The sequence below is a fragment of the Truncatella angustata genome (assembly GCF_020726525.1).
Source record: "Truncatella angustata strain MPI-SDFR-AT-0073 chromosome Unknown BKA67scaffold_1, whole genome shotgun sequence".
NCBI classification, from domain to species: domain Eukaryota; kingdom Fungi; phylum Ascomycota; class Sordariomycetes; order Amphisphaeriales; family Sporocadaceae; genus Truncatella; species Truncatella angustata.
Window position 1 is genome coordinate 4160681 of NW_025763381.1, and position 18576 is coordinate 4179256.

Genomic DNA, 18576 nt, shown 5'->3' on the forward strand with positions numbered 1-18576 from the left:
CGGCGCCTTTCTCGTGACAAAGAGGGATCCATCCAAGGAGATCGCCGAACGATCAGGGTCACCGCTGCGGATTGGATCGCAACAACAATGCAAAATTTCCCAGGTACAGCCTCAAAGAAAGAGGAGTCCACTATGTTCGTTTTGTTGCTAGCACGCTAAGAATAGCACCCCTAGTCCTCTTGGCGCCGACCTGCACCGACATCTGCGTTCTTCGGGAGCAGTTCTGATGTCAGACGGCAAGGATTACATTGGGAATGTCGTCTGTTTCTCCAAACATTTATCGACTTGTTCTCACAAACCTAGATACTGTACTGCAACTCTCGTGGAAGCGCCCGGGGAGATGCCTGTGGACCACCTTTTGACATCTGGGGTTGGTTAACATCCGCAGTCCAGTTAGGGAGGTCTCACCTCTCCATCGCATTGACCCCACCATGAGCTGCTGATGCTACCAAGTCCCCGTCAGCACTTCTGCAGCCAAAACATCAAAGGGTCCAGGGCCAAAAACACCATGGCGGTGGGCTCCGGAGGAAATTTTCCCGTCCAACATCCTTCAGCCTTACGCTTCTGGTTCTAGTATGCGGCGCCGGCGAGATCAAAGCTGATTGAAGAGCATCGCTCGTTAGACAGCCTTATGCCGCTTAGGTCCCGGCGGCACAACGATCAACTGCGGGTTGCCGACCGACATGTCGTTTCAATGAATAGCTTCCGGATGAACTGTTCTTGTTTGATTATGATTGTGGTTTTTTCTAAACTCGTTCATGAGCTGTCCAAGCAAATAGTGTTGGAACGCTTTTCGGTAGTCGTGACACATGAAAGTCCGCAAGTCTCATTATCTTAGAGGTTGACCGCTATTTTTCATCCCGAGCGTTGGAAGACACTATTTGAGTTGTGATGGGGCCCAAACGGACCTAATTATTCGTCAATTCTTACTTATCTTGATGAACGTTGCCGCCCGTCACAAATTCGAAATGACGAGCTAGCGCTCGGCTACTACTCATGTCGTACCTCACCGCTATGTTGGTGATTGGAGTTTGGGTAATGCAACATATCCACATTGTGAACATGGCAAAAGATGTTTAGAGCGTTCGGTCGATAGCTCTTCAATCTAAAAAATAAAATAAAATAAAAATCTTAGAACTCTGACGTACCTAGCTTCTATGAATAAATATCTGTCTTGATCGTTCCAGCCTCACGTCCTCGACTGGCTTCTTGTATGTTTGATCACCATTGCCTTACAGCAGTTGCTGCAACTCTGGGTATGTAGAAAAACTTCCCAATTGGAAAAAAAAAAAAAAAAAAAAAAAAAAAAAAAAAAAAAAAAAAAGAGGCGGCCAATGAAAATAACGATTTCTAGAATGGTTCTCGAGGCTATTCATTTGAAGCCGACGAGATAACTTTCAATACGGAAGATGAAACGAAACCTGTGGCCTGTGATAGAGAAAGCCTCAAGTAAATCTTCTATATGTCTTGTTATCTTACTCATTCTCTCGAACAACAGTCTCAACGAGCAATAGTTGATTCAAGTTGTGGTTACACACTTGGTCACCAACCGTGTGGCCTGTGCGTTGGTTCTAGTACGACCCGCTTTTTCTGACCAGAATAGTATATTCTGGTATAAAGCAACTCTCACAGACATGGTTGATGACAATACACGCAGCTGAAGGACACAGGGTCTTGGAGAATCACGACCATCACATCTCGATTAGTAAACACATGGTGATGCTTGATACTGGATCGTCGTGAAAGCCCCGTGTTCAATTCAAGTGATAATACATGAGGGTCATCGCAATGCAGACTAATAATACATCAAGGTCATCGCAATACAGACTTAGTCATGCTACCCAGTCCGCGCTGTCTAGAATTTGTAATCTAATTTACTCTCTAGCTTTTTACTCTCGGCCAACTTTCTTACTGCCTTGTTGAAGTCATCCTGATTAATCGCGTCACGATAGTCTTTGATGGCGAACAGACCACTATTTTTGTGTTAGCATATGAACGAACTCTGGGACGAGGTTGGACTTGGGTCAAACATACGCTTCTGTCACGATATTTCGTAGATCGGCACCGTTCAAGCCATCACTCATCTTGACCACACTCTCATAGTCGATCTCGCCGTCCGTAACCACGCTTTGTGCATGGATCTTGATAATCTCTAGTCGTCCGACCTCGTTCGGGAGGGGAATCTCGATCTTTCGGTCCAGACGTCCGGCACGCAACAAAGCGGGGTCGAGGGTATCGGGTCTGTTGGTAGCCATGATGATCTTTGTCTTGCCCAAGTAGTCGAAACCATCGAGTTGGTTGAGCAGTTCCATCAGTGTACGTTGAATTTCGCGATCAGCACTAGTGCCCTCGGAGAATCTTCGTCCGCCGATCGCATCAATCTCGTCCATGAAGATGATACAGGGCTCGTGTTCTTTGGCGTAGCCGAACATTTCTCTGATCAGTCTTGCAGACTCTCCGATATATTTGTCTACAATGGCTGACGAGACAACTGGAAGTTGAGGTTCGTGTTAGCCTACTTTCTAGGTCTCGGGAACCGTTGGAAATGAACATACCCTTCAAGAAGTTGGTCTCAAGACTGCTAGCCACCGCTCTTGCCAACAGGGTCTTACCGGTACCCGGGGGACCGTACAACAAGACGCCCTTTGGCGGCTTGATGCCTACTCTGAGGAAGAGCTCTGGGTTCTTGAGGGGCAGCTCGATCACTTCGCGCAACTCTCTGATCTGTTCGTTCAAGCCACCGATACCGGCAAAGCTGACTTGGCCGGGGTCCTCAAGCGACATGTTGTAGACTAGAGGGTCGACTTCTCGCGGCAGCATTCGCATGATGGTGAGTGTAGTCATATCGAGTGCCACACGGGTTCCTTGCTTGAGTTTGGCCTTGTCGACTTTGGATCGGCAACCGACGACATAGCGGGGACCTGAGGACGCCTTGACGATAACTGCGGGTGAATAAGTTTGATGAGCAGTGTGCTCCAGGACGCTGGGGTTTGCTTGACAGGGAGGAATGAAAAATAAGACAACGCACATCTCTCCTCGTCTAACTGCTTCAAGACTTCACCAATGATCTGTCCGACGCTCTGCAGTGCCTTGATGTTGTCCTCGGTGGTGTCGAAGTCCTTGGCCAGTCCCTTGATCTCTAATCGTAGCGCCTTGAGCTTTGCTTCCCATTCCCGCGACTCGATTAGCTTGGCGCGGAGGTTCTGGAGGGCGTGGTCCCTCTCTTGATCGGAAGCCATGGTGTGTGAGGAGGGCTCTGTATAAGGATGTCGTATCCAAATTCCACGTGGTACGTCGAAGATATCTATCCTTGGGTACTTTCCGCCGTGTTGTGGGGTATTTCGTAGATTGTGTTGATGGAAGTGAAGATCGTGACGTTGAAGCTCTAAAGTTGACGAACGGAGCTTTGGTAGGTGAGGCTGGTCCTGAACAGTGCTGATGCAGCTGTCCGTTGCCTGGCTGGGGGCTCTGGCTCGGGCTCTGGCTCTGGTTCTTGCCCGCGCATTGGGTGGGTCGTAGCTGTCTCGTGGCTAATCCAGATCAAGCTTAGTGCCTAAGAGCAACCTTAAACTCACACAGGTGCTCTACTCTGTATCAATTTCAATCCTCCCACGCGTTCCTACATAGATCATAGTGTGTACAAAGTCATAAGAAATATTTATAGTCATCACCTTTGCACCCACACATCAACTTGGCATGAAGAGTAGTCACACACAATCACATCAACATACAAAGCCAGCCGACACCCGCATAGCATCTTGAACTTGGTTATTGGATTCATCTCTCCACCATGGCCTTGGTGGGATATGAGAGCAGCGATGAGGAAGATATTCAGGCGCCGCCTAGCACCGAGGTAAGAACCCAGAGTATGGCCATCATCCTCGACGAAAAGAACAGTGGGCAGCACTGATTCGTATGAGGCCAGCCATCAAAAGCAGTCCAAGTCGCAGATGCAACCATAAATGGTACACAAGGTAGGTCCCACCCACTCAACCGATTCTGCAGCAGGCTCAGTTTACACAACACAGAAACAAGGCCGCAGCCTGAGCCTGTACCTGCCCTCTCTGCACCGGTACCTGCAGCGTCAGAGGGACCGAGTATGATAGGACCAATGCGGCCATCTGAGGACTCATCAAACCTTAGTTTTCCACCTTTGGAAGAAGCGCCAATGGACCCAGAGCCGCCTACACTATCACTACCGCCAGGATCGCCATACTCAGCAAACCGGGCGCTTCTGCGAGATCTTACTCTTCCTGCTGTGCCAAACATGGATATTCCTCCCTCCCCTCCTGGCTCACCGCAGCCAGGAGCGAACAAGAAGTTCGAGCAGTTTCTTGAGCTCAAGAAGAAAGGCCTACATTTCAATTCCAGGATCGCCCAGTCCACGGCGCTTAAGAACCCGAGCTTGATGGACAAGCTCATGGATTTTGCTGAGATAAACCAGAAGCATCAGTACAGAACAACATTGGAGCCGGATATATGGGATCCCAGTATTTTCCCCAAACCCGCATACAAGGAGCATCTTAGGCAGAGCCAAGTAGAAATAGGCCAGGCAAAAGCCAGACCAAGAGGTGCACCAGTCGACTTTGTGACGGGTAGTGGGGCGAATAGTCGAAATTCTACTCCTAGTGGTGCACAAATTCCAGCCGCAAGCACAGGGAAGCGCAAGACGCGGTTTGACACCTAAGGCAACTTTACCAACTGTTAAGGAGGGCTCAAGGTGAGGATCTTGTTGTTTGCACAGAGTATCTCAGTCGGTATGCTGACTAATATTTGTACTTAGGAAATATAAGCGACAAATGGGGGGAGATGAGTGCTTTGTCAATTATGAAAATTACCGGCGACATTCCCGAGGGTGCCAACTCAAAATGGGTGGCCATTTGCTCATGGTACCACCCACGAGAAATTATCGCATACGTAAAACATATGCAAACAATATTACATTTAATATTGCTAAAAAGGAGCTGATCAGGTTTCGGTTTGGTTAGAACCCGAACTATTTTAGGAAGGGCGGGGAGGTAAGAGTTCCCCCTGGTCGGGAATATGATAATAGCTCTATTACAGAAATAATTCGTACAAGGTATAGTCATGTTGTGTATGGAATGGACCACGGCTCGCAGAACCCCACTCTAGCATGACCACGCTCATTTGGACTACTTGGGAGAAATCATGTAGCAGGTGGCATTATGCTGGCAGGAGTTGTATAAAAAAATAAGCAGTAAAGACCTCGAATAAACAGGTTTGATAGTGATCTCATATTGAGAAGTACGTATTTTTGTATTCTTATTGGAGGCGGTGGCTTATGGTGGCGTAGTGACCATTGTTGCTTAGTTAATCTTGAGCCAAAATATCGTTGTTGGGTTGCTTCCATATTCTTTGACCGTAAATTCTTCTCCTTGCCATAATCTGCGCCTATACCTGGCCAGAGTCTTTAAGATCAACGTTGATGGTATATCCACTAATACGTATACAGTAGAATTTTTGCGACACGACAAGAAACACAACATGCTTATGGTCCTCACTGCAATGCAAACCATCCCTATATCAGAGAGGTCTCTCAGCCAATCATCTACTGCTTGTATTGACTGCATGTATCTCACATGATTTATGGTTTACCCCCCACATCTTCGTTCCTTAAGATACATCATTGCGTCAGCTGCCTGTGCGTCATCATGTTGAGGATGTTTTTGTCTCTCATCTTTCGACTTACCAAATATCGGGCTTCTCTCGTATGAACTTTTCCATCAGCTCGATGCAATTCTTATCATCCATGACGACAACTTCGACTTCCCTTTTCTTCAGGTATTCCTCGCCACCAAGCCAACTCTTGTTCTCGCCGACAACCACGCGTGGAATACCGAAGAGAAGGCACGCGCCGGTACCTGAAGAACTTTGATAAGAATCTGGTTCACAAAATCAACCGCTTGTTCGTTTCGAACCGGACTTACACATATCACAAGGCGACAAAGTAGTGTACATTGTGGCTCCCTTGTATGCCTCTGGTGACAGACGTCCAGCATTCTGGAGTGCCGAGGTCTCGCCCTGTCGACGCAATCGTTAGGTGATCGATACAACGCGTGTTCATTGCGGCTGGTCGCTGGCTTACATGGAGAATATTGCTGCTTTCCTGCACCCTCTGGTTGCGCCCACGACCTAGTACCTTGCCATCTTTGGACACAAGAACTGCTCCGATCTACGTATTGACCAACATCCGTTAGTTTCTGCAGTCGTGATACAAGAGGGAAAACCGCGTGGTATATGCATGTCGGTCGGGTCGGTCTTGATGTACTTACGGGTATGCCACCTTCTTCATAACCAGCCTTCGCCTCCGCGAAGGCCATGGCCAGAAACATTGCATCATCCAAGGCCATGATCGAAAGCCAAAAATAATAATAATCAAACCCTAGTCTAGAATTTCCAGCTGCTTATAAAATATGTGAGCAACAATGAGTGAGCAACAATGAGTGAGCAGACGCAAAACCGCCCACGATTTATCTGATAAGGAGGGCATGAAGCTTTTGGTGTACCCCACCCAACTGTTACGTGGATGACGATGTAGAGAAGTGGACCTGCATGCCAGACAGCATAAGTACGTACAGAGGAAATATAATTGATTCACATCAAAGGAAAACGCCAAAACGACAATTGACGCTGCAAATCATCTTGTATTTCATATTTTTCTATCTAATGAAACGCATCATCTGTGCATATCAAGCACCCATTCCATCTATTCTTCCTCGATGTTCTGGTTGAATAATGAGAAACACTAGGTACTTATGATACATCTGAGAAACCCGACATATGAACTCCTTGATTAAGCGACTCCCGGCATTAATCATTCATGTTTTCACCACCCAAAGCCCAAACGCCTCTTCCGAAACAAGACTCCGGACATCTAGTTTTGCAGATCATATGTGCTGGTTCGTTGAGGGCCAGATCTATGATAGAAGATTTCGTAGGGATGGACTTGCACTGGCTCCACTAGCTGGCCGATTATCACTGGGGCGCGGTGGTGGATTATTCGACATGTTCGCTTCGCGATTCATCGGCGGACCTTCTCGAGATATTGGCGGACTGCCATGTGGATTCTGGAATGGCGATCGCTGCCCGAGAAGACCTTGCGAGAACGAATGTTCCGCAGGCCGAGGTGGTGGGCCGCCATTGGTCAGGTTGTGTAGGGAATGATGTGTTTGGTGGTGGTAAGCTGGAGGATATCCTGTACCGTTTTGCATCGGGGGATCACGCCTAGGCGACGGCGGCAAGCCATTGACCAACGGCTGCCCTATGGACCCATGCCTCAAGGGTGGTGCTGCATGGTGGGCAACGGACGTAATAGGTGGTGGTCGAAGATCACGTAGATGGTTGAGATGCAATGCATTTGGTCCGGGGGGACCTCCGTTCAGCTGATGCAGAGGAGGCGAGCGCTGGGATGCGTTGCGATGCCAATCGTTGTAGGAAGTACCTGCGTGAGGATAAGTGTGCGGAGGTGCTGCGATTGGACTGGGGCGAGTATGTGCAGCGTTCAGTGGTAGCGCTGGAGGCGGCCCCTGAACTGGTGCCTGTATCGGAGGAGCAGCAACAGGTGGCGGCGCCACGGGAGGAACGGGGGGTTGACCAGGAGGTGCCCAAGAATATGGTTGAGGGGCTGCCCTCGGCTCTGAAAGAACAGGTGGAGAAGTCCTGAGAGCTGCTATAGCTGGCGGTGCTGGAATGGGCTCCAACCGTGGTGTTTCTTCAGCCGGCGGCGGTACAACGTGGGCGACTGGGGTTTTGCCAGCCTTCTTGCATTTATGACATTGAAAAGTCCTCTGCTCAACGAACTTTTGTGCTTCACTGCCCAGGTTGCCGAGATGACCATTGATGAAAGCTTTCTCTTGGTCCTTCTCAATTGGCCACCATTTGGGACTAACATCTATGCCACAAGTGATGCATACTCTGTCGCCGCTTCTTGCAGTGTTGGAAGAGAGTTCACCTGAATTGTCGATTGAGGAAGCTCTTTGGGCGCCTTGGGCGTTGCTCGAATTAGCAGTAGTTGATGCACGTCTATTTGACCCTACAGGTAGCGCTGACACCGGCGTTTTGGTAGCCATAGCAATAAGATTTGCCTTTCGTACGGTACCAGTGAGGGTGAGGTCGGCTTGCTTGAAATTTTGCACGTAGAACTGCAATGCATTAGGAGCAGCAGGATCCTTGGCTTCGCTCTCAGGCTGATCGACAGGGTCGAACATTCGATGGACCATGGTTTTCGTGGGTATATGCTCTTTGCACCAGACCGCTGCTGACATCGTCCCGGTCTCCCCATTCATGGTGACAATGTTGAATTGATCGCGACGAGAGCCTTTGATAGGCGTGACCTCGAAACCTAGCAGCAGCCCACTTTGTCGAGCACATTCAACATGAACAGGTGCTTTGCACTGGTGACACCCTACACAAGCTCCGCCAGTCTTCTTGCAAGCCTTGCAGACTTCCTCGTATCTCGCTCGTGGAATTGACGGAATACCTTCAGAAGGATTTAGGGCTTTAGCGCTGCCAAATTTGACTTCGGGCGTCCAGATCGCACAAGTGACATGTACCCAGTTATTGTCAGCAGTTCGTTTGAGAGGTTCCCTTGGATTTACCGGTCGATTCGTCTCTTCTTGTTTCTTGCGATAGTATTCTGCCGCTTTCTGCGCGGCTTCACGTTCTTGTCGTTCTCTCTCCTTATCTTTCTCGGTCTTCTTCTTGTGTACGCTCATCTTTGGCGGCTCTACAAAGTCATGTTCCGTAGATTCGACCGGACACAAGACACACTTGTACTCCTATGATATGGTAAGTTCCATGTTTTGGTATAACACAAACATGATTGTTTACTTACAAGGGAGAGCTGGGGGTTCTTGTCGTTAAGACACATATCACAAGTCCATTTGCCAGGATGCCGATTATCAACGACGCCATAGCATTTACGGTGCACACTCAGTCTACATTCCTTACAGGAGAGTAGATGCAGTTCACCGGCTGGGTTCGATTGGCCGCAAACGGCACATGGAAGTATTCGGGGTTTCGGGAGCTCAGGTGCTGGCGGCGGGGCTGGCTTCTCTGCCGCTTTCTCCTTCTTCTTCGGTGGGGCTACTCCAGATATGCTACTTGTATCAGAAGCATTGGGTTCGACGTCTCTGTCCGGAATTGCTTTGAGCTTCTTTCGGGGGGGCTCTGGGGCAGCAGTTTCGCTGACTCCCGTAGGAGTTTGTGCCGCGGCGGGGCTTGGGGTGTTGTAGACCGTGGCGCTCATCATCTCGTTCGCCGCATTCAACTCTTTGAGCACCTCCTCGTCTATTTTTCGCTTCCAAGCACGCCCGCCGGTGGCGAGTTGCTTGGCAAGCACTTCCATATCTTCCCATTGGATGGCATATCGTCGCCACAACTCCGCACAGCGCCGACAGAGCGCAACGATGTACTGTGCACCCTTGTCCTTGTTCTTTCCCGAACCCTCGGTGATCAGGGCGGCTGACACATTAGGCGCACGGCGCCACTGCCTTGAGGTCTTCGTACTGCAGAACTTACAGATGAAGTTCCTTTTTCGGTCCAATGCCTTTTCGGTATCAAAGGCAGAATCATCGAAGTCATTTGCAACATCGTCTTGAAGCTTATTTGCTGTAGCTGCCGCCTTCTTTGCCTCCTTTTTGCCTTTCCTCCCTGAGAAACTGCCCCAAACTTGAGCTCCACGAGGAGTTTTCTTCCAGGTGTAGTAGTATCGCACCACTGTTTTATAGTCGAGGGTCTTGACATGTTTCTTCACGAGATACAGCTCAGATCCGAATTTGTTCACAGCCTCTTCGAATTTCTTCTGCTCCGCCGCACTCAAGTCGGGCTCCTTGAACTCTGCTCGATCTACCATCGGTATAACCTTCAAGGCTTTGGCTGCGTCAAGCTTGCTGTGAAACAGTGCGTCTCTTGCGACGTCCATCAAGTTTGTCGATTGTGCGGGAAGATCTAATGAAGGTGCCAGAGCCGAAGCTTTTTTCATGTAGGCATCAATCTCAGTGTCGAGGATCCCCGGGTTGTCAGCCGCCACCGGTTTCCAAAGCAACTGCGCGGTATTTCTAGGATCATCGTCATCGTAATCCTCGCCACGAGCAACATAGCCAGGGGGTTCGTCCTGAACCCATTTTGGCCTCGTTTCCCGCGCCAGCTTTTCGAGCTCCAGGGCAGCCAGTTGCTCCTTGGAGGGTTTGTCTTTGCGACCCCTCTTGATCTCGAGTGGCTTCACGAGTTCAACTGGACGGCCTGGCCATGGTAATACTATCGCTTGATGCTTTGGGCCCAGACGAGAACCGGCTCTGGGATAGATGCGGTCATCGTAATCTAGTGCATCTTCAGGTTTGCAGTGTTGGCCCAGATACCGCCATGGCCAGAGGCTGGCTTGATAGATCTGCTCGGGAGTTGCCGGCTGGTGCGTGTCGTCTATTCCATCGGCCGAGCTGGTACGATTGGTACCGGCACCGTGGTCGTCGTCTTCCTCGTCCCAGTATTCCTCTTCGTCAGCTTCAAGATGTGGGTCCACCAGACTTGGCGTGTGACGAGCTTCCAGTTTCCTCTCCTGGGCGCGGCTGCATGCAGCACAGGCCCAAGCAAAACCGCGCGACGGCTTTTTCAAGAGAGGTGGCCTCACGCAGTTCATGTGGTAGGTTTGCTTACACACGGCACAATCAACAGAATCGTTGCTTCTCGTGGTCAGTATATTGCAACCAAATAAAACATGGGAGCCACCCAGTGGTCTACTGGGGTTCCTTAGCGCAACTTACTTGGCACAGTATCCACTACACCTCCTGCATAGCTTGACAGCGCTGGTGAACTCTTTCGAGCGACCTTGTTCTACAAGGATGTATTTCCATCGCTCGTCCAAGACTCTCTTGACTTTTTCAGGCACGTTGACAATCTGCGAGCAGGGTATCACCTCGTAATGCTTTTGGATATAGCGGTCGTAGAGCTTTTCAAACCAGAACGAATCAGGCGTTTTTCGGTAATCATCCATATTTGAGATTTCCGCCTTGTGACGGATGTCGCATTTGCCGCGCAATGCAGTCAACGGACTGATATCCGAGTGCATCGTGGCGAACACGGTCCTTGTATCATTGACCTTCTTACCAATGTCTTTGGGCCTGTAATACCAATTGATACGCAGCGCATCAACTGGTTTGGAGGCGTCGTTTTGCATGTGTAAGAATTCCATAATCCGCCCCAAGTAATATGGCTCGCCGGGTGGCTCGCACACTAAATAGACGTGATCTGGGAAAAGTGTCAGCACCCACTCCCACACGGCCTGCTACGAAATGGAATATCTGCATTCTTTGCAGAGACGGAATGCGTGCACACAGTGTTATAGACCTACCGTTCTTGCCAATGACCGTACCATCGTCTGCAACCAGTTTGCCGTCTTTTGGTTTTGCACCGCATCGATCGAAGCTCAGCATGTTTGACTCCCTATAGCCGAAGCCCGAATTGTTTACTGCAGCCGGCGCATTAGTTGTAGTTCGTCGTGTGGTCGTAGTGCCCTGGGCGACCGTAGGGTTCGTATGCACTTGCGTACCGCTCGTAGGTGGTTGCGCTGCTGCTTTGCGTTTTTTCGAGGAAGTCGTTGGCGTTGGTGTTGTCGCATTGGAAACGGCGGTTGCAGGCCCGCCCTGTTGATCTTTGGTTGCGGGTTGCGAATTGACTGATTTGCTTTCATCCGTGGATGCAACCTTGCGCGCATTGGAACCACCAGCGCGAGGCGCATCCGCAGGAACATTGGTAGCCTGTCGCGATGTCTTCTTGGGTTCTTGCTCTTTCTTCTCCGGATAGGCGTCAAACATTTCTGTGTCCATGTCCTTGTCCTCTGCGTAGTTGGGGCGCGGTTGACCTCGATTTCGCGAACGCGTACCATAGGGTGAGGGTCCGGACATGGCGTCTTTCACAGACGAGTCTGAACCCGCTGTACTGGATTTTGCTGCTGATTCTATGCCTCCAGCATTTTCAGGTGTGTCCTGTGTTATTGATTGGGTGGCCGAGGGGCTGTTGGGTTGAGTATCTGAGTTCAGCTTTGGCGTGCCTGCATCTGAGGTGTCCTTCGTGGAGAATGACGCTGGATTTGGTTGATCACCGACGGTGCTGGCATTCTGGGATCTGGGCGCCATGATGGGCTTTTAAAACTGGTGGTTCATGCAAACTGTTTGTGTGGAACGCCAAAAACATAAGGCGCAGAGTAGGAAAGATATCCGATAAGATGAATCCATATGATGTGTGCCCACGTGCACTTGAATAGATCTGGATATTCAACAAGACATAACATGTGCTCGTGGCCCGAAATCCATACAAGCGTTGCGCAGGTTTGCACCGCGGGCCAGATACAACGAATATCAAAGCTTGCGGAGAGAGACGTGAGGCTTTGTGGGGTATCAGAATCGAATGAGTGAAAGGCAGGAGGAGTGGGAAGAGAGAATGGACCCAATCTGTAGGGGGAAACTAGACAGAGAGTTCCTGTATCACGAACGGCGAGAAATGGATTTGTGTATGTAGAAGGAAAAGATGTGGGACGGGCGCGTTAGATGAGTGAGGATGGGATGGGAGGGTGGAAAGTTAGACACGGCGAGGTCTAAAGCGACGGCGACGCATCAAAGCCATCCCACCCAGGGTTGGACTGTATGAGAGGTATGGAAGTAAAGGTGAAGAAGAGGTCAGGAAATAAGGTCGGTCGACGGACTGACTAGACGCAAGTAGGAAACGCGAGCTGGCACGACTTTGCTAAGCCAAAGGAAGGGCTGCAGAACGAGGACTTTACGTATCTAGCTGTACTGTAGGTAGGTAGGGTAATGCAAATGTACCGTGTAGCATCGATTTCCCAGTCTCCACAGAGAAAGATCAGTAGACGTCGATTCCAAGTGGATATGCATGTCGATGAGAATTGGGGGGAGGGAACCATGAAAGGTAGGGTAATTGTCTTCTCGTACTGATACATGGCGATCCAGGGACGTGGGAGAGGCAAATGCCGCCATGCAATCTTGCCGAATGTGTACCAGGGACAACGGGCGCCGGTGAAGTTCTGGCCCACCCCTGCAATTGTGTCCTGCCAAACCGCAAGTGTTCAAGCGTTGCATCCTCTTTTTGACTTCATGTCATAACCATCGCCCCAAATGCTAGGTCTGATCATGGTGCCTTTCGCGTTTGATGTATTTGAATTGATTATCTGTCAAATGCCCAAAGCCAAACATGCCTTAGACTCAGTTCATGTCGTATAGACCCTTGAGCTGATATCTGCCTTGCTGTTGCTTTGTGGCGGGACAAGATTTTGGGTTACCGAGCACTGATTGGACCAAGGACTTCATCTCGGTCTCAAAGCAGAACAATAGCCAACCCAACACAATGTTGCTGTCTGTGTACCTACTTCTTCGTTGGGAACAGCGGCAGCAGCACTGATAGCAATGCGATGGTGTTTTCTTTCTGCTTCGTTCGTTTCGGGAAGTTTGCAGTAAACGACGAATTGCTATATCTCGCGGCTGACTAGACGGTAACAGTATTGCCTCAGGTGCTCTTTTGCCAATGGCGCACTCTAACAAAACGCGAAGCACATGCCAGGCAGGCAACAATGATCAACTTTTGAGTGAGGGACTAAACAAATTCGTGTGTTCGTACCAGCATACATTCATCCCGACGCACTATTTCTGCAATCGTAATAGGGATTGCTCCATTGAATGCACAGGTTGCCTGACCTCAGACGGTGGTCACTAGTCCGGTTATGCGTGCCACACCACGTCCTCCGGTTTCCATTGCAATCCAAGTGGGCACATCGATGAGATGTCATTACCCTTGCTACCTTACAGCCAGAAGCAGGCATCGACAGGGCAGACAAACGATATCACTGCACTGTTGTAATCCATATGAAGAGCTTGTAGCTGTGTGTTCTGTACCTAGTCATGCTAGTATCATCCGCAAATTGAAATGGGCGACAAACTTGCACACAGAATGCATGTATGTGGATGTTTCGCTCTGTTTGCTTTTTTGAGAGTGCTCACGCCGTAGTTGGAGCTCAAATCGGCAGCCCCAGCCCTTTGTTGAACTTTGAGACACCGTGGGAGAAACCGAAACCGACTGGTATTGGTTGCCCCCACCTTTCCATCCAAAGAAGGCCACAGAGGCTCGACAAAGTGGACAGGCTTCACAGAACTCAGGGATTTGCTCAGAGATCTCCACCATCACTGCATTATCAGCACTTCCAGAACTTCATTCCGCCGCCAGTTGTTCTCCGCTCACACATGTTAATTGTGTTTTGGCCACAAACAAGCCGGAACTCCACGCTTTTGATTTCCAGCTCACATGGGGACAAAATACTGACATATTATCGCGTGTAAGAGTGTAGGCTACATATGGCAGTGCTGGCAATAAAGACCCTCTACCTCTACCTATACATGAGCAGGAACGTGGTTGCGAAATAGTTCCTACGTCTAAAGTAACTATTCATATGTTCTAGGCATTGTGTGAGACCCAATGCCATGATATAGTGTCAGTTATGGGCAGAGTATCAATACGGTATGATGGATCGAGCCTTTGTTCGATTTCGCACCCACGCAATATGCGCCATGTAGGAATTGCTGATCTGGATGAGCGCACCAGTCAATTTTTGCATCACTATTGAGCCTAGCCATGCCCATCCAATCCGCCAGTGGCCTCGCTGTCTTGGCATACCACTAGCAATACATCAATGGCCTATTCATCTTGAGGGGATCTGGAAAGGCTCGTAGTAACTCCGGAGGAAATTAGACACACTTATTGACATACAAAAATACAGGTACGCCATCAGTCTACTGAAAGAGCACATGGTGTTGTCGAAGAAGCGTACCCGAGGTGTCAAGCAGACGAGTCCAACGGGCCCTGTGGTTGGTCAAGTATGGTCAATCGGAGAAGCAGGCACACCAAGCTATACTAACGTTAGGCCCTGCTCGTGAATCACGCAGTGCGGCGGTTCATGAGGGCGATGGCGATCGCGTGATTCTGGAAGAAAAGCAGCGCGTGCATAGATATGAGATAAGTAGACGTGGTCAAAGTTATACAGCAGGCAAGTGAAGAATGCAACATGGCAAAGCGATCAATAATGGCAAGATATGAAGTTGGCCAGGTTGGCATTGCATGCGTCTAGGCCGCAATTTCACTTTGCCTGGCGGGCTACGGATCCGTAGTGTCACTGGACAAACGTGGCAAGCACGGATCATTCAAGGAAGTGGATTCTCTGCAAATCATGCAGGTAATTTTTCAACCCACCTGGCAAGTCAGGTGCTTTCGTGTCACACTTGCCCCTCCAAGCACGTCTTGCACGTCTCTCGGTCGCGTAACTGGACCCATCCCCATACAAGTAGGTAAAACGCTCCTCTTCAAACGCAATTGCATCGTCCTCATCGTGCTTTGGCCACTCCCTTGCTACATCGCTTAGCCAGTAAAACTTCAGCAGAGGGGGTGTTTTAATAACGTACACGATGCAGTGCTCCAGACTTGGACCATCCGCCAGTCAACGGATGTAACTTGAGTCTTACTACGGTGGCGAGATCCGCTATAATTCCTACCATGGAGCATCACCGAGGGGTTTTGCATGAAACTACTGTTCAGGCAACCAAAGCACAACAATGTACATTTCACACGACGACTCTCGCTGGAAATAAAAGATCATTCTCTGAAGCTCTCCCTCAACGGATGGGCTCGGTAAACGCAACTCCGAACACTGAGTATCGTAGAGCTTCCTCGTTTGGCAGCACTTTGCCAAAACTTGTTGCTAGTGTTATTTCCGTCACCGATCATGGACAGACAGTACTCCCCAATATCTCAGAGTATTCACAACGGAAGGAGATATCTGCCACTCCCACTTCAGCATTTGACAAGTCGTTACTATTATCGCACCCTAGATATGCACTTCCGGCAAATTTGGTTAAGAACTTTGCGAGTCTGGGGATTAGAGAGATATATCCCTGGCAGAAGCACTGCTTGATGGGCCCCGGATTACTAGGAGGTTCTAGGAACCTCGTCTACACCGCACCAACTGGTGGCGGAAAATCTCTAGTTGCCGATGTCTTAATGTTGAAGAGAGTTCTGGAAGACCCGGATGCGAAAGCAATATTGGTTCTTCCGTATGTGGCCCTCGTCCAGGAGAAAGTTCGCTGGCTACGACAGGTGGTGCAAGGTATCAGCCGCAAAGGTCTTAACCCCGACTGTGCTGATAAACAGCACAGGCTTTGGCAGAGACGGGCAGACGAAGATAGCATAAGAATCGTCAGCTTTTTTGGTGGTGGGAAGATTCGAGCCACCTGGCATGACTTCGACATAGCTGTTTGCACATTTGAAAAGGTATTTTTTATTCATATTTGTATTTGATTACATCAAAGAGCGCCACAGCTGAATGAAACCTAGGCCAATGCTCTCATAAACACTGCTATCGACGATTTCTCCATCTCAAAACTGAGGGCTGTAGTACTTGACGAACTCCACATGATCGATGATGATCACCGTGGATATCTACTTGAATTGACAGCCACGAAATTGCTTAGCCTCGAACACAATGTTCAAATTGTGGGAATGAGTGCGACGTTACCAGTAAGCCAAATTTCGTGTTACCCATTCAATGAATCTATACCTAACCCGTTGTTAGAATGTCGAAATCCTCGCAGAATGGCTTGGTGCCCATAGATATCAGACAATGTATCGTCCAGTGCCTATTGATGAGCACCTGGTATTCGAATCTAACATACATGCAGCCTCGTCAACAACTTCGATGCTGAAGGCTGCAACACAGTTGAGTCACGAGGCGAGACCAACGCGAAGCCCGAGCTCGCCGGTCAGGACTATACAGCCTTCTCAACACAAGGAGCTGCAGGATCCCGTCCTTAATTCTGTGGTTGCTCTCGCTAATGAGACCGTCCGGTCAGGTTATGGCGTTCTGATTTTCTGTAGCACCCGTCTGGGATGCGAGTTGGACGCCAGGCTAGTCTCGCGAGTACTTCCAGATTCCGAGGACCTTGACGGCGCCGTTGCGGAAAAACGGGCGGATTTATTAGGTGATCTTCGAAGTTTACCATCCGGCCTTGACCCGACACTTGCCGATACCGTTCCTTGTGGCGTCGCATTCCATCATGCGGGCTTGACGGCTGAAGAACGTGATCTAATTGCTGACGCGTACGATAATGGTGTCTTGAAAGTCATCGTCGCCACTTGCAGTTTGGCGGCTGGCATCAACTTACCGGCACGAAGAGTTATTTTGCATAATGCCCGGATGGGACGGGAACTTGTCGGTCCTTCAATGTTGCGACAGATGCGTGGTCGAGCTGGAAGGAAAGGCAAAGACGAGGTCGGAGAGACTTACTTATGCTGCCGCAAAACTGACCTCGAGGATGTTGTCGAGCTTATGCATGCCGAATTGCCACTTATCTCGAGTGGGCTCATAACGGACAAGCATAGAATCCAGCGCGCTCTGCTCGAAGTGATTGCAATCAGACTGGCCACAAGTAGAGAGGCAATCGAGGACTACACGCGGAAGACCCTACTCAATTTTACGGCGAAGCAGGAGTTAATTCAGGAGCGTATTGAGTCAAGTTTGAGTGACTTGTTGCGAATGGGCTTCATCGTTACTGACGATGCCATGGACTACAAGGCAACACAAGTTGGAAAAGCCGTGGTAGCATCAGCCCTGGAACCAGAAGATGGTGCTTTTGTCCATCGGGAGCTGCAGCGTGCACTCAAAGCTTTTGTCATGGACGGCGAGATGCACATCCTCTACACGTTTACTCCCGTACAAGACTTCTCTATAATGGTCAATTGGCAGGTCTTCCGGAATGAAATGGAGGCGCTGGATGACAGCGGGCTGCGCGTCATATCCTTCCTTGGGCTCAAGCCCATTGTTGTCAACAAGATGGCCCAAGGTGGTAAAATGAAAGAGTCAACTCCCGAAGAACAAGAGCTATCCAGGATCTATGGTCGGTTCTACCTGGCTCTACAGTTACGCGACTTGTGTAATGAATGTCCAGTCCATGTAGTAGCTCGCAAATACGATACACCCCGAGGTAGTGTGCAGACTCTTGCGCAAACGTGCCAAGGGTTTGCTGCTGGCATGGTAAAATTTTGTGAAGGCATGGGTTGGGGCGTCATGGCTGCTGTGCTTGATCATGTCGCAGATAGATTGAGGGCTGGCGCAAAAACAGATCTACTCGAGCTTGCCAAGATCACCTTCGTCAAAAGTCGAACAGCTCGTGTCTTTTATGACAACGGATTTAAATCTGTAGCAGCTATTGCTAATGCAGACCCAACCGAGCTTGTACCCGTCTTGATGCAAGCCCAACCCACGAAATTGCGACTCAAGTCAAAGGACGAAGAAAAATATGAAGAAAAGCTTTTAGCGAAGGCAAGGGTCATATCGGACTCTGCTAATCGCTTGTGGCGTACGTACACCGATTTTTATTTAAGCCAGACGGATGCTAACTGTGAGCAGAGATCGAAATGCAACAAGAAATACATGAGGAATGATTCGATGCATTCCTAATCCGATCAACAACCATAGTTGTGATGATGTTGTCCCTCACAGCTACA

General features: G+C 49.5%; 5 protein-coding genes across 5 annotated transcripts; 2 read left to right on the forward strand and 3 right to left on the reverse strand.

Annotated features, from left to right (window-relative positions):
- Positions 1 to 1734: 1734 nt before the first annotated feature.
- Positions 1735 to 3449, reverse strand: BKA67DRAFT_547025 (26S protease regulatory subunit S10B). Its single transcript, XM_046101427.1, has 4 exons — positions 3029 to 3449; positions 2556 to 2942; positions 2035 to 2491; positions 1735 to 1973 (listed from the first exon to the last, which is right to left on the reverse strand). Exons 1-4 carry the CDS (start codon positions 3237 to 3239, stop codon positions 1856 to 1858), a joined length of 1173 nt encoding a protein of 390 aa, XP_045964281.1. The 5' UTR covers positions 3240 to 3449; the 3' UTR covers positions 1735 to 1855.
- A 341-nt stretch (positions 3450 to 3790) lies between these two features.
- BKA67DRAFT_653352 (HCNGP-like protein-domain-containing protein) lies at positions 3791 to 4687 on the forward strand (the record flags this gene model as incomplete). The annotated part of the gene is made up of 3 exons (XM_046106348.1): positions 3791 to 3853; positions 3926 to 3974; positions 4029 to 4687. 3 exons carry the CDS (start codon positions 3791 to 3793, stop codon positions 4685 to 4687), a joined length of 771 nt encoding a protein of 256 aa, XP_045964282.1.
- Positions 4688 to 5280: 593 nt separating this feature from the next.
- BKA67DRAFT_547032 (cytidine deaminase-like protein) lies at positions 5281 to 6594 on the reverse strand. The gene is made up of 5 exons (XM_046101428.1): positions 6294 to 6594; positions 6107 to 6193; positions 5949 to 6042; positions 5711 to 5882; positions 5281 to 5633 (listed from the first exon to the last, which is right to left on the reverse strand). The coding sequence occupies exons 1-5, from the start codon at positions 6369 to 6371 to the stop codon at positions 5606 to 5608; spliced, it is 459 nt and encodes a 152-aa protein (XP_045964283.1). The 5' UTR covers positions 6372 to 6594; the 3' UTR covers positions 5281 to 5605.
- A 60-nt stretch (positions 6595 to 6654) lies between these two features.
- On the reverse strand, positions 6655 to 11281 carry BKA67DRAFT_42112 (uncharacterized protein). Its single transcript, XM_046096815.1, has 3 exons — positions 10782 to 11281; positions 8855 to 10700; positions 6655 to 8798 (listed from the first exon to the last, which is right to left on the reverse strand). The coding sequence occupies exons 1-3, from the start codon at positions 11207 to 11209 to the stop codon at positions 6939 to 6941; spliced, it is 4134 nt and encodes a 1377-aa protein (XP_045964284.1). The 5' UTR covers positions 11210 to 11281; the 3' UTR covers positions 6655 to 6938.
- A 4289-nt stretch (positions 11282 to 15570) lies between these two features.
- BKA67DRAFT_509555 (P-loop containing nucleoside triphosphate hydrolase protein) lies at positions 15571 to 18513 on the forward strand (the record flags this gene model as incomplete). The annotated part of the gene is made up of 4 exons (XM_046097246.1): positions 15571 to 16344; positions 16408 to 16590; positions 16646 to 18428; positions 18479 to 18513. The coding sequence occupies 4 exons, from the start codon at positions 15571 to 15573 to the stop codon at positions 18511 to 18513; spliced, it is 2775 nt and encodes a 924-aa protein (XP_045964285.1).
- Positions 18514 to 18576: the final 63 nt, after the last annotated feature.